This window comes from Pimephales promelas, chromosome 4 (genome assembly GCF_988280905.1).
Source record: "Pimephales promelas chromosome 4, fPimPro1.hap1.1, whole genome shotgun sequence".
NCBI classification, from domain to species: Eukaryota; Metazoa; Chordata; class Actinopteri; order Cypriniformes; family Leuciscidae; genus Pimephales; species Pimephales promelas.
In genome coordinates, this window is record NC_142772.1 from 18,123,135 (window position 1) to 18,137,635 (window position 14,501).

Consider the following 14,501-nt stretch of genomic DNA (forward strand, 5'->3'; position numbering starts at 1 on the left):
CCATGTCACGTGACTACGGCTAAACGATATAGATAGACTGTAAATAAAAGATTATTATAATTTTTTTTTAAATATTTATTTTATAGTGCGCTTTGTTTAGTTATATTTAGGCTTACATTTAAATGTACACATTGGATACATAGATAGAATATAGACAGATTAATAGACGGATACGTAGGCCACACACACACACACACACACACACACACACACACACACACATACTGGTTTCCATGTTGGATGGGGACCAACTTTATGACCATCACCTGTGGGGACCACCCTTTCTAAAGGGTTTAGAAGTATAAAAAAAATTAGGGATACTTACCATAACTTTGACAACTTATACACGCCTTCAAATATCTGAATTGATGAAGTAATGATTTGATCATGCACAATGGGGACATTTGAAAAATCGAGTGGACATGTCTCATAGGGACCCACTTTGCATAATTCACACCTCCCTTTCGATTTGTGGGGACCCAATTTGCATAATTCACACAACCTCCCAGTTGATTTGTGGGGACCTAGATAGAAAAATAATAGGCATTTACACTAGCAAATCTTCAGATTTCATTTATCCAGTTGCCCTTAAAAATGGGTTTAATCTACAAGCAAGGAGAATTAAAATATGCAGTAGAACAACTTTGATTACTTAATGTGGAGATATAGTAAGGCCCGCATATGGTGCTAGTGACCCATTTCATACCCACAAATTATCCTTTCTATTATTGTAATTTTTCAGTCAACCTCCTCCAAGCATCAGCTGCTTCTCATTCACCTGACACTTATTTGAGACACATACTACTAATTGAGCTTCAATACATTAATTCACATTACGATTGCGGAATTCAACTTTTATTGAACTCAGCTTCACAAAACTCAAAATGAAGTCATACCTAAAAACAAGGTCCTGATATTAAAAGTATATAAAATAAAATAACTTTCACACATGCTTCCTTTCACATACATGTGAATTTAAACAAACTACGACTTTAAATTAACTTTGTCCAACCAATGCTTTCCGACTGGTGGTCATCACGGTCATCATAAACATACTGTACTGCAAACATGACACTCTATTTGAAATGTTGTTTGATCAATGTTTTCCGACTGGTGGCCATCACAGTCATCATAAAACATATGGCAAACAAAAGTATTCTATAGCCTACAAGTGTTTCTGTAGTTTTAAAGGGATAGTAAACCTTAAAACATCTTTAACCCTTTAAAATCTTTGAACAAAACCTGCCATGATGTTCACATTATTATTATTTGCACTGGAATTTCTTTTTGTAAGCTGTAATACGATTATAAATGTAAAATTTTACATTCTTCCAATCACGGTTCTTCAGTGCTCCTGGTTCAGCTTTCAAGCACTTTTCACAGTCGCTCTTTGCTGGTACAGTGAGCGATGTGATGAATCGCTGCATGTGCCTTTCCACCGCCTGCACCTCTGTCTGCTGCCAGGGTGTCTTCTGGGTACTTTTACCTAAGTGGACAGAAAAAAAACTATTGAAATGATAAAAGTGTGTGTGCTGCAATTACAATCTGTAGTTCTAAATCCTATAATCAGTATTTATTAGGTCTGCCCTCTAATAATCAACTACGATTTTATTAGTTAGTCGCAGGAAGAAAAAAAAAGCTTGCAGGTTATCACGCAGGCTTTGACAGACAAATCAATAACGGCAGTCTGAATGAAATCCAAACATTCGCCTATCAGTCAATGACCTTAAATATGGCTCATCACTTGAAACATGCAAGTAGTAGTAACTTTACAAGTCACTCACTCTAATAAGACATTTATCAGATTAACATTAGACTCATATCTGTGTGCGTGTGTGGAGACACTTTACTGCAGGACATACAGGCACCAGCACAATCATTTTACTTACAATACTCTTGTCATTTTATTCATACACATCCTGATTGTTTTCATTATGTCTCGGTACACAACAGAAATGAGCCGAAACTCAGCATATACTCAACTCACACACACGATAATTCACTATAGAAAGCTCGGGGGGGAGGAAAAAAAAAATATCGCTCTGGCCGTCAGGCCAGCGAGGCCGTGGAAAGATTCGTGGACACTCTGACATAAATCGAATGCTTGGTCTTTTTTTAAACCATTTAAAGGGGCCGCAAAAGCAAACAAGCATGTCAATTAGTTATTTTTGCAGAACATTGATCAAAGGAAATAACTTTATTATAGTGACATGTTTGCGAATGAAATAAACCAATTAAAAGCCATTTATGTGGTGTGGCTTTTGTGTTAATGGTTAAGTGCTATTCAACTTTACATTCCCACTGATAAACAAGTGTTCTAGCACGAAAATCAAGCCTATAGACAGTGTTGCGCGCCTTCTTATCAAATTCAAATGATCAATCTCTCCTATTGTGCTTGGGAAATAATGTGGACGGAACCAAAGTTACTTGACTGCATTCTCTGGAATCCTCTAAAGCAGAGCACTTCTACATTACAATTGGGTGCCGCAGAACCACGTCATAGCTCATTACCATAAAAGTTGACCTGATTTCAACTTCTCACCGCCCAAGACAACTAAACTACAGAAGGGTTCCTGAGCATTATGATATTGAAATTCATGTGCAAGGCAAGTTTTTTTATATAGCACCTTTCATACACAATGGTAACTCAAAGTGCTTTGCATAGAAGAAATACAAATAATCAAAATAAATCAGAATAATTAAAACAATTTAGAATAAAAAATAAAATACAGTAAATAATTAAAACAGTTTAGAATAAGAACATTAAATAAAATACAGTAACAGTCGTACGAACAGTGGCACAGTGCTTATTCAGTAAATGCACAGCTAAACAGATGTGTTTTGAGTCTGGATTTGAATGTGACAACTGTAGGAGCACACCTGATCTCCTCTGGAAGCTGGTTCCAGCATAATAGCTAAAGCAGACTCTCCATGCTTAGAGTGAACCCTTGGTATTTCTAGCTGATGTGATCCTAGTGATCTAAGTGATCTGTTGGGTTTATATTCAGTGAGCATATCTACAATATATTGAGGTCCTAACCCATTAAATGATTTATATAACAGTGATAATACTTTAAAATCAATCCTAAATGTAACTGGGAGCCAGTGTAAAGACCTAAGGACTGGTGTAGAGGAACAATTAAGTTGCAAGTTTTCAAATCACTAAAGATTTGGCGGAAACGTCTCAAAATGGCAGAAAACAGGAAATGGCAAAAAAACAAAATCAGCATTTAGTGATCTGGTCTGAAATCTGGGTATCAAAGTGCTCCTAAATTGTCTAATTTAGTTTTAGAAACGTGTAAAGATTTCACCTTTGGAAGAAGGCCTCACAGCACTGGCTTCTGTAGGCATCTCTTCATCTGCTGGTAGTCTGCGTCTCTTGGGTGGTGGCGGCATGTCACTCCTCTCGGTAGGAGGAAGTGCCACCTCTGAAGATGGTTCTATGGAAAATAATCAAAGTTCAATGTTTTCAGAAAGATATACATTTTAAAATTTACTATAAAATGCTGACAATTGAGTTTCCTCAAGAGTTTCCAGCCAAAGATTCCTGCCAGTCCTGTTTCTCTATTGTAGGTTAAACAAGTCAAATTACTCTTTAAATGGCTCTAGGAGCCCGTTCCAGTCGTTGAATAGTCAGGCTGAATGGATTATCACCCATGTATCTGAATGACACTGTTATGCTAATGAGATCAGGGATGGGGAATTTCTAGTAATGAACTGACTTCCGTACTTCGTTTACATGCTTTGTTTCAGAGTGTCTCCACCTCTATGTAAATCCCTCCCCCTTGAAAGGTATATAAACAGGACAGTGAGTTCTCAGTAAAGAATCCTGCTTGAAAGATATCCCAATGTCTGTTGGTTCGAAGGAAAATTTTCCAACAGACAATACACAATGTGTTTAGTCACACTTATGCACTGATTATTTTAAATCATTAAAGTACAATTAACTCTTAAACCTGTGTAATTTTTCATTATTGCAAGTATAATTGAACTGCATCTTTCCAGCAGACATTTAATCAAACATAAGCTCAAGCAAACTAAGACATGAAATAAAATGGTTAATTACTTGATAATCTGACATGGTTCATTTAGTGCCATAACACAACAAACACGAGAAGAGAACGGGTCAGCTAGCATTTTACGAAAAATGTGCACGTTTCTCTTATGAAACATAATTTTTATGGTAGTAAAGTCCACAAAAAATATTCACTCCAAAATAAATGTTTAGTGCAAGACATTTTGAAGAATAGCTTGGAGGCATTTGATTCATTACACAATGAGCAGTTTCGTTAATAAAAAAAGCTTTTGTTCAGCATACTGAAGAATCTTCTTTAATGTTGGCTTTGATGTTAGAACATTGTTTTTGCATGTCAGGTCTTCACAAGTAAAGTGACTGAAACCTATGAATAACTGCAAAATCTAGTAGTGTATTTTGAAAGTAATACAAACCGTCAACAGTAGATGAACAGAGTCCCTCTGTTATGCTCTCGTCTTCCTCATCAGAGTTAAGAACTTTTTCTGTGGAAGTTCAAAGTAAAGCTTAATGGCATATAATAGATCGTAAACATATGGTATTTGAATAGATGGTAAACAGAAAAATCAAACAAACGTCAAATAAAATACCACACCATCAGGATCTATCCCAATTTCATCCAAGTTCTTGCCATGGAACTCAGCTAATCTTCCTTGTTCAAGTGCCATTAGAACTTTGCTGATCTTGGCAAGTTGCAAGGTCTTCTCAGGGAGTCGATAGAACTCACGATGGATTCTTATGTCGTGTCCAAGGAAGTTTGCCAGCTGGTCCATCTCGGTGTCAGTCATATTCAGCACTGTTGAAAGCGTTGCGGCATGCTTTCGCAGTCTTGTAGATGTCAGTGACTTGGGACACTTTGCGCCACACACCTTAGCAAAGCCACGGAGGCAGTCTGACCCTCGAAAATGTGTCATGGCTTCTGGTCTTGCAAACATATAGGGATTGTCTTTCAGAACCCCACAAACCTCTCTCTGCTTAACAAGGAGTTCTAAGGCACATAGCATTTTTGGAGTCAGAAGAATTGGAACTGGTCGACCACGCTTTCCTCTTGTGATAACCCTTGTGAAGTGTCTGCAGAGTTTTTTTTCCACTTCAGAAAGTGCCCAGTCCACATCCTCATGTGGATGAGAAGTGTCTCTTGAAAGAAATGCAGACAAAGGCATACTCGAAACCTCTCCTTCCCTGCGGCGGTTAAAGAGAATCATCTGGGCTAGACACACCTTTGCCAGCTCCATCCAGGTTTTAGTAGAGGGACTTCCAGAGAGTGTTTTGAACCACTTCTCTTGCACTTCACTGAGATGTGTGTGCATTTTCTGGACGTCTTCAGTAAAGGGCATGATAGTGGGCACATTCCACTTTGCTTCACTGATGTTCCTCAATGCTGTAGCCGAGATCAACTCGTTCCACTTGTTCTGATGGACTTCTAGAAACTCACTGGCATTCTTAACAAGCTGTTTGTCATTTGAGATTAATCCCTGAGCTTTTAAGAGTTTGCTCACTTTAACCAGGGAATTCCCAAGCTTATTTGCAAGCGATGGAATCATGAACTTGTCTGTTTCACTGTCATACCCACACGTATACTTCACAGCTTTGACAGTCTCCATGTACTTCTTTGGATTTACACAATCTTCCATCGTTTTTAACGAGGTGACTCTCCTCGCCTTGTGAATCAACCGTCCCAATTCTCGCATCTTCTCCCGCACATACTGTTGATTTTTGGCTGATATCCCTCCTTTGTTCAACAAGTGCTGCCCAATTTCAGTAATTACTTTGTCATTTTTTATAATATCTGTGATTGGGTCAGGATTCATGGCACTGATTACTCCCCACAGTTGTTTGGTCATGTTTGAAGGCACAGGCCCCGTGTATGTACACATGGACTGAACACGGTTTTTTCCTGGTTTGGGGGGGACTGACTGAGGTTTAAGTCTGCAAGAACGCATATGTCGCCAAAGGACCTTTCTCGTAAAAAGTCCTTGACAGTATGCACAATGCATGAAATCCTCTCCCAGTGCTTTTTTAGGTGGTCGTTTAAATGGCACCAGTTCCCCCTTTCCTGATTCCATAACCGCAGCATTGTGGGCATAGTTCCCTTTGTTGCGAATATAATCCAACTGTTTTTTTCTCTCCTTTGAACATTTTGGAAAGCTTAGAGCTCTAGCCACATCAGATGTATTTGCATGTGAACTTTCTAGATGCCTTGCCATCTTAGCGTAAGGTTTGGAGCAATACAAGCAGTAATGTCTCTTGTTATACACTCTACCACCATCTCTTTTATGGTATGCATTAACAACTACGCAGTCTATTGTGTTCTGACTTGAACTGGGCTCTTCTACTGTTCCAGATGCTTTAGACGTAACGCTGTGCATATTGTCTGACGTTGTTGAGTCACAGTCAGGGGAGCTTACAGAGGCAGATTCATTCATATCCAGTTGATCAAGAAGCTGACGTTTTGTTGGGTTCAGTGTAAGGCTAACATCACTGTCACAGTCACTGTCGGAAGTGGTATCTGGAACATAATTATCTGAACTCTCTGGTGTAGAATCAAAGAGCTCACCAGAATCTTGAAGATCAATGTCTTTTATCTTAAAAAAGTAAACAAGAAACATCAAAAAGTTCATTAGAAATAGGTAGAACTGCTGCATTTAATTGATCATTAAAAGATATAAATTGGCAACTATTTAAAAAAAAAAAGTACTGTTCAAGTATTTTTAAATTTACAAGTTACATGTGATTTGCAGCTTCTTACTGCTTGTTACACTAAAGTTCTTAAGTGTAATAAAACATTTTGGGCAGTTGATCTGACACAAATAAGGACATCTGATTTCAAATAAAGGGGATGCAATTTTTTTGATTCACTGATATTTTGCAGTCAAAATGATTTATCACATAATTTATTAATTACATAGCCTAAATTATATTTCACTGAGTGATTGATGAGAATAAAATGTTGATGGCAGCTCTAAGCAAAATAACTTATCAATAACAAATGACAATAGTTACGTTTACATGCAACCAAATAATCCATTAGAAATCAGACTGACGGCTTAAAGGAGAACTCCGGCGAACAATGAACCTTTGGTCTAATAAAACATCGGTACCTAGTCAATCGTTCTCTTTGATGAGATTTGAGATCATGAGATTTATTTTCATGATAATCGAATGTAAAGAGTTTTATCTCTAAAAACTGTTTAGCGTATAATGCTAGTAATGGGGGCATTGACCAAGTAAAAAGAAATCGCTAGTTTATACCACTAACAAGGCTCAAAATAGCCCCACTCTAACACAGTAACATAATGAGGCTCCATACATGCAAAACGAAGCATTGAGAACTTTGTAAGTGTACAGACCGTTTAATAAGAAGATACTTTATGAAGACGGTTCACTTTGTGTATACAGACAGGAGCCATCTTAAAAAAGTCTCGATAAGTCGATCCCCGAACGACGTTCATACAGTTCAGAAGTTCAAAGAACTTCATACAGTTCAGATCACTCAGCACGACGTTCGTGGTTTGACTTATCGAGACTTATTTTCTAAGATGGCTTCTGTCTGTATACATTAACAGTGAACTGTCTTCATAAAGTATCTTCTTATTAAACGGTCTGTACACTTACAAAGTTCTCAATGCTTCGTTTTGCATGTATGGAGCCTCATTATGTTACTGCGTTAGTGTGGGGCTATTTTGAGCCTTGTTAGTGGTATAAACTAGCAATTTCTTTTTACTTAGTCAATGCCCCCATTACTAGCATTATACGCTAAACAGTTTTTAGAGATAACTCTTTATATTCGATTATCATGAAAACAAATCTCAGAGAACGATTGACTATGTACCGATGTATTATTAGACCAAAGGTTCATTGTTCGCCAGAGTTCTCCTTTAATCAGACTGAAAAGCCTTCATATGCAAACACCTTTATCCTATGTAAAAAGCGAGCAGAGCAAGCTTCCATAAGAATGGACTCAAATTATGAATGCCCTTTACATTTAACTTTCGCTTTCAAATTATCGACGATTTTAAAATTTAAAAGAGAGGAGCAAAAGAGGGAAAAACTCCAACGTGTGCATGTAAACATAGCAATTGAGTCTCTTGTTGCAACTTGAGAACTTACCACAATACTTTTAGTCCGTCTCAGTCTTGGTACAAAAATGTCATTTTCATTTCGGTGCTGTATCACAATCTGTAAAAAGAAAAGAAAACAGTGTAAACAACATTTTAGTATTTGACATGTAAAAATAAAAAGCGCAAGAAAACAAAAATTATATATATATATATATATATATATATTCCTGTCCAGCAAAGCTTGATCATCTGGATTACATCTTGATCTACATCTGGTTTAAAACCAGCCTCATGGGGACTTTACACACACAACGTTATAGTTCCTTATGGGGACCAGTTTCATCAAATTCAAAACACGGGTGTGAACTCAAATACTGACCAAAAGTGTGTTGTGGGGACGTCGTGAGTGTCCATTTCAATGCAACAATTAACCCAGAAAAAAAATCCCAGTGAAGGATAAAAGTGGCCCTAAATACTGCACTACAATTGATCTACTGGGCACATGTCGTAAAACAGTTTAATGTACTAGTTTACACCAGATACTCATCAAAATATGCTTACAAATCACTAAACCCTGAAAAAAAACCTAAATCTTTACTAATGAATGTGAACTCACCTGTTGAGGAGAGTTGATTTGAGCAGATTCTTCATCCATCTGAGTCACTGACTGGAGAGAAGGATCAGAGTCATTCACTGTGCTGGTATTAACAGCAACTCTGGTCATCTGTAAGAGACAACATTCACAATGACAAGATTTTAGAAAATGGAAAAGGACAAGAGAAATCTGAAGCAGATACCACATGATTTGAGAATGTAAAACGAAATCAACTACATCTATAACATATTTCCTGTCCAGTCTAACTCTGTGCGCGCTCACACACACAAATATCTAGATTAAAACCAGCCTCATGGGGACTTTACACACACAACGTTATAGTTCCTTATGGGGACCAGTTTCATCAAATTCAAAACACGGGTGTGAACTCAAATACTGACCAAAAGTGTGTTGTGGGGACGTCGTGAGTGTCCATTTCAATGCAACAATTAACCCAGAAAAAAATCCCAGTGAAGGATAAAAGTGGCCCTAAATACTGCACTACAACTGATCTACTGGGCACATGTCGTAAAACAGTTTAATGTACTAGTTTACACCAGATACTCATCAAAATATGCTTACAAATCACTAAACCATGACAAAAAACCTAAATCTTTACTAATGAATGTGAACTCACCTGTTGAGGAGAGTTGATTTGAGCAGATTCTTCATCCATCTGAGTCACTGACTGGAGAGAAGGATCAGAGTCATTCACTGTGCTGGTTTTAACAGCAACTCTGGTCATCTGTAAGAGACAACATTCACAATGACAAGATTTTAGAAAATGGAAAAAGATGAGAGAAATCTGAAGCAGATACCACATGATTTGAGAATGTAAAACGAAATCAACTACATCTATAACATATTTCCTGTCCAGTCTAACTCTAGTGCGCGCTCACACACACACACATCTGGATTAAAACCAGCCTCATGGGGACTTTACACACACAACGTTATAGTTCCTTATGGGGACCAGTTTCATCAAATTCAAAACACGGGTGTGAACTCAAATACTGACCAAAAGTGTGTTGTGGGGACGTCGTAAGTGTCCATTTCAATGCAACAATTAACCCAGAAAAAAAATCCCGTGAAGGATAAAAGTGGCCCTAAATACTGCACTACAATTGATCTACTGGGCACATGTCGTAAAACAGTTTAATGTACTAGTTTACACCAGATACTCATCAAAATATGCTTACAAATCACTAAACCGTGACAAAAAACCTAAATCTTTACTAATGAATGTGAACTCACCTGTTGAGGAGAGTTGATTTGAGCAGATTCTTCATCCATCTGAGTCACTGACTGGAGAGAAGGATCAGAGTCATTCACTGTGCTGGTATTAACAGCAACTCTGGTCATCTGTAAGACAACATTCACAATGACAAGATTTTAGAAAATGGAAAAGGACAAGAGAAATCTGAACCAGATACCACATGATTGGAGAATGTAAAACGAAATCAACTACATCTATAACATATTTCCTGTCCAGTCTAACTCTAGTGCGCGCTCACACACACACACATCTGGATTAAAACCAGCCTCATGGAGACTTTACACACACAACGTTATAGTTCCTTATGGGGACCAGTTTCATCAAATTCAAAACACGGGTGTGAACTCAAATACTGACCAAAAGTGTGTTGTGGGGACGTCGTAAGTGTCCATTTCAATGCAACAATTAACCCAGAAAAAAAATCCCAGTGAAGGATAAAAGTGGCCCTAAATACTGCACTACAACTGATCTACTGGGCACATGTCGTAAAACAGTTTAATGTACTAGTTTACACCAGATACTCATCAAAATATGCTTACAAATCACTAAACCGTGACAAAAAACCTAAATCTTTACTAATGAATGTGAACTCACCTGTTGAGGAGAGTTGATTTGAGCAGATTCTTCATCCATCTGAGTCACTGACTGGAGAGAAGGATCAGAGTCATTCACTGTGCTGGTATTAACAGCAACTCTGGTCATCTGTAAGAGACAACATTCACAATGACAAGATTTTAGAAAATGGAAAAGGACAAGAGAAATCTGAAGCAGATACCACATGATTTGAGAATGTAAAACGAAATCAACTACATCTATAACATATTTCCTGTCCAGTCTAACTCTGTGCGCGCTCACACACACAAATATCTAGATTAAAACCAGCCTCATGGGGACTTTACACACACAACGTTATAGTTCCTTATGGGGACCAGTTTCATCAAATTCAAAACACGGGTGTGAACTCAAATACTGACCAAAAGTGTGTTGTGGGGACGTCGTGAGTGTCCATTTCAATGCAACAATTAACCCAGAAAAAAATCCCAGTGAAGGATAAAAGTGGCCCTAAATACTGCACTACAACTGATCTACTGGGCACATGTCGTAAAACAGTTTAATGTACTAGTTTACACCAGATACTCATCAAAATATGCTTACAAATCACTAAACCATGACAAAAAACCTAAATCTTTACTAATGAATGTGAACTCACCTGTTGAGGAGAGTTGATTTGAGCAGATTCTTCATCCATCTGAGTCACTGACTGGAGAGAAGGATCAGAGGCATTCACTGTGCTGGTTTTAACAGCAACTCTGGTCATCTGTAAGAGACAACATTCACAATGACAAGATTTTAGAAAATGGAAAAAGATGAGAGAAATCTGAAGCAGATACCACATGATTTGAGAATGTAAAACGAAATCAACTACATCTATAACATATTTCCTGTCCAGTCTAACTCTAGTGCGCGCTCACACACACAAATATCTAGATTAAAACCAGCCTCATGGGGACTTTACACACACAACGTTATAGTTCCTTATGGGGACCAGTTTCATCAAATTCAAAACACGGGTGTGAACTCAAATACTGACCAAAAGTGTGTTGTGGGGACGTCGTAAGTGTCCATTTCAATGCAACAATTAACCCAGAAAAAAAATCCCAGTGAAGGATAAAAGTGGCCCTAAATACTGCACTACAACTGATCTACTGGGCACATGTCGTAAAACAGTTTAATGTACTAGTTTACACCAGATACTCATCAAAATATGCTTACAAATCACTAAACCATGACAAAAAACCTAAATCTTTACTAATGAATGTGAACTCACCTGTTGAGGAGAGTTGATTTGAGCAGATTCTTCATCCATCTGAGTCACTGACTGGAGAGAAGGATCAGAGTCATTCACTGTGCTGGTATTAACAGCAACTCTGGTCATCTGTAAGAGACAACATTCACAATGATTCACCTAAACTCACCTGTTGAGGAGAGTTGATTTGGGGATTTGGATATAATTTATTGGAACAGACAAATTTGATTCATAGATTTCTAATCAACCAACAAATTTGTTGACATGTTGCAAAAATATGACCTATTTTGTACACAGTGTGCTTAACAACATACTTGTGTTCTCCATGGGTAGTCTTCTCCCCCATAATCATAGGCAATTTCTTCTCCTTCTTTAATGTCATTCAGGGCAAACAGACAAAGGTGAGGCTTTCCATTGACGTCAATTTTTTTCATCTTACAATTTGGATGATTGTGGCAATCATTAGCGATACGCCCATACGATCCATCTTCCCTTGACGCGTCAATACTTAAATATGAAACCATGAGAAAAGGATGATTACAAGTAATACAATTAAACCACCACAAATCAATGTATTTTTACTATCTTTTTATATAGCTTTGGTACAACTTGACTTCTTACCACCATGTTTTCCCTCGCCACTTGAAATCAAACATAAATGCAGCACAGGATGCGTGGTAACGTTTTCTTCTCCTCTGAAGTTCTGCTTCATTTATCATATCTCCCCTGTACTCAACAACAAAATCACCTTTGCAAAAGGCAGCCTTTGCAAATAGACCACGTCCTGCAAAATACAGAAAAAAACATTTTAAATTAATAAAATCTTATAGATAAAGGATACCAAATACACTAAAAAAGTCATCAATAGTTGGCAGCTGATTTAAAATAAGCTGCAACCAGGGGTCTGATTAAATATACCCAGGAGTTTTGCATTACATGCTCATAAGATAATGGTTAGGAAATGCATATCTTGGTAAATATTTCATGATAAAAATCACACCACCTTACCTTTCACTGCATTGATATACTTCACATCTAATTTGAATGTTTTGTCAGTTTTTGAAACAACATGATGCATGGCATCCTTAAGGGGGCTGATTCGTGGTGGCATTTCAAACTGATGAAAAATAAAAACATGTGAAATTAATTACACTGAAAATGAAGACACGCAGAATTCAACTAATATGTTCAAGAAGTAGATAAAAATGGTATTGTAATGTTACAGCATTACAATGATATTGTATGCATCAGTGTAAGACAAGACATATGAACTCTATAAAATAATATTAGATTTATTGACTGGCACAACAATGCTAGCCTTGAGAGCATCAACTCACTATCTTCTATTTTATTTCAGGTAACATTAGCCTTGGCAATTATTTAACTATTCATTTGGTCCTTAACCTAACCAAGTTACTCTTTTGAACGAGCTCACCATACAAACCCCAGTTTATTTTAACTACCGTCATAATTAAAATTAAGTTTATTCTTAAAGCTACTTTCTATTTTAGTTTTTGTTTTATTTTAGCCAACCTAATTTCTCTGTTAAGCACTTTGGTCAAGATCTGTGGCTTGTATATGCTGCCTATGGAGTTAATTTAAATGTAAAAACAATTATTGATCAGTCAAACGTGTTAACGTTACATGTAAGATATCTTCAATTTAAAATATAAAATAAGCCACCGTCCAGCACTAGCGCAAACTAGACAAAAACAACCTTAAAAACCGAATCCATTAGCAATCAGTCAGACTACACAACACTTTTCAGTTAAAATTAAGTCCTTAACATTAAATTGCATGATTATGTGATCGCTAATTGGAAAAACAGAGAAACATGTAACTGCGTTAGCCTCAACAATTAGCACTAACTAGCTAGCCCGCAGACTAATCTAATTAACCTAATTGATTTATTATGTGTGCTTACCTTAAGCTTCACTTTTATCCTCGGCAGAAGTTCAGATCGTTGGCATCTTCAGTAAATAACGTTAATCTTCTTCTTTGTTCTCCGTGTGAAGTAACGTTGTCAATTTAATACTTGTATTTTCAAGTTGCTGTCGAACTCCTTCCTAACGAGGACCCGGAAGTGGGCGGTACCCACCCATAATTGGAAAATGTGTGTGTGGAGAAGTGAGTGCATTACCAGACAAAAATGTTTGGGGGCGCAGCAGAGCTCCCGCTACACACACGCACAATACTTGATAATCATGTGTTATGGGCCAATGCTAAAACTCCGCCCAGAACCTTCAGAATAGTTCCTCTATCCAATTAAATGGGTTAACCTTATGGGGACCTGATTTTTGGTCCCCACAACGCAAGAGGTCCCCATTACGTGACTGTGTAAACAGATTCTTGTCCCCACAAAGTGATGATTACCAGAACACACACACACACACACACACACACACACACACACACACACACACACACACACACACACACACATAGATAGATAGATTGATAGATAGATCTATAAAACAAGAATTAAAATTATATATTGTGATCTGCAGCTGGCCTACTGCGGCAATACATCATCCACGATGTGCCATTTGAGGCGCTTTTATCCTGCCATTCTGCAGGGTGCAGGGGATGGTAGCATTCCCCCTGTACCTAGGCCTGCTACTGACAATGCTGGGCCATCTAAGCTGGGCCATTGTACTTAAAAAACATCCATAAAAAGTCCTTTAACAGCAGATAAATTAATCTTTTTGAATAAAAATCTATATAAAAAG

The 14,501-nt window shown here is 37.6% G+C and overlaps 1 protein-coding gene across 2 annotated transcripts; it reads right to left on the minus strand.

Annotated features, from left to right (window-relative positions):
* Positions 1–839: 839 nt before the first annotated feature.
* LOC120481522 (uncharacterized) lies at positions 840–14,180 on the minus strand. Of its 2 annotated transcripts, XM_089130039.1 has the most exons (15): positions 13,697–14,180; positions 12,781–12,889; positions 12,394–12,556; positions 12,087–12,279; positions 11,794–11,901; positions 11,176–11,283; positions 10,560–10,667; positions 9,944–10,051; positions 9,327–9,434; positions 8,711–8,818; positions 8,144–8,212; positions 4,629–6,618; positions 4,450–4,518; positions 3,312–3,440; positions 840–1,486 (listed from the first exon to the last, which is right to left on the minus strand). In XM_089130039.1, exons 2-15 carry the CDS (start codon positions 12,881–12,883, stop codon positions 1,266–1,268), a joined length of 3,585 nt encoding a protein of 1,194 aa, XP_088986165.1. In that variant the 5' UTR covers positions 12,884–12,889; positions 13,697–14,180; the 3' UTR covers positions 840–1,265. The 2 variants fall into 2 exon arrangements, with proteins under 2 accessions (XP_088986165.1, XP_088986166.1); XM_089130040.1 differs by lacking the exon at positions 13,697–14,180 and having other exon boundaries at positions 12,781–13,103.
* Positions 14,181–14,501: the final 321 nt, after the last annotated feature.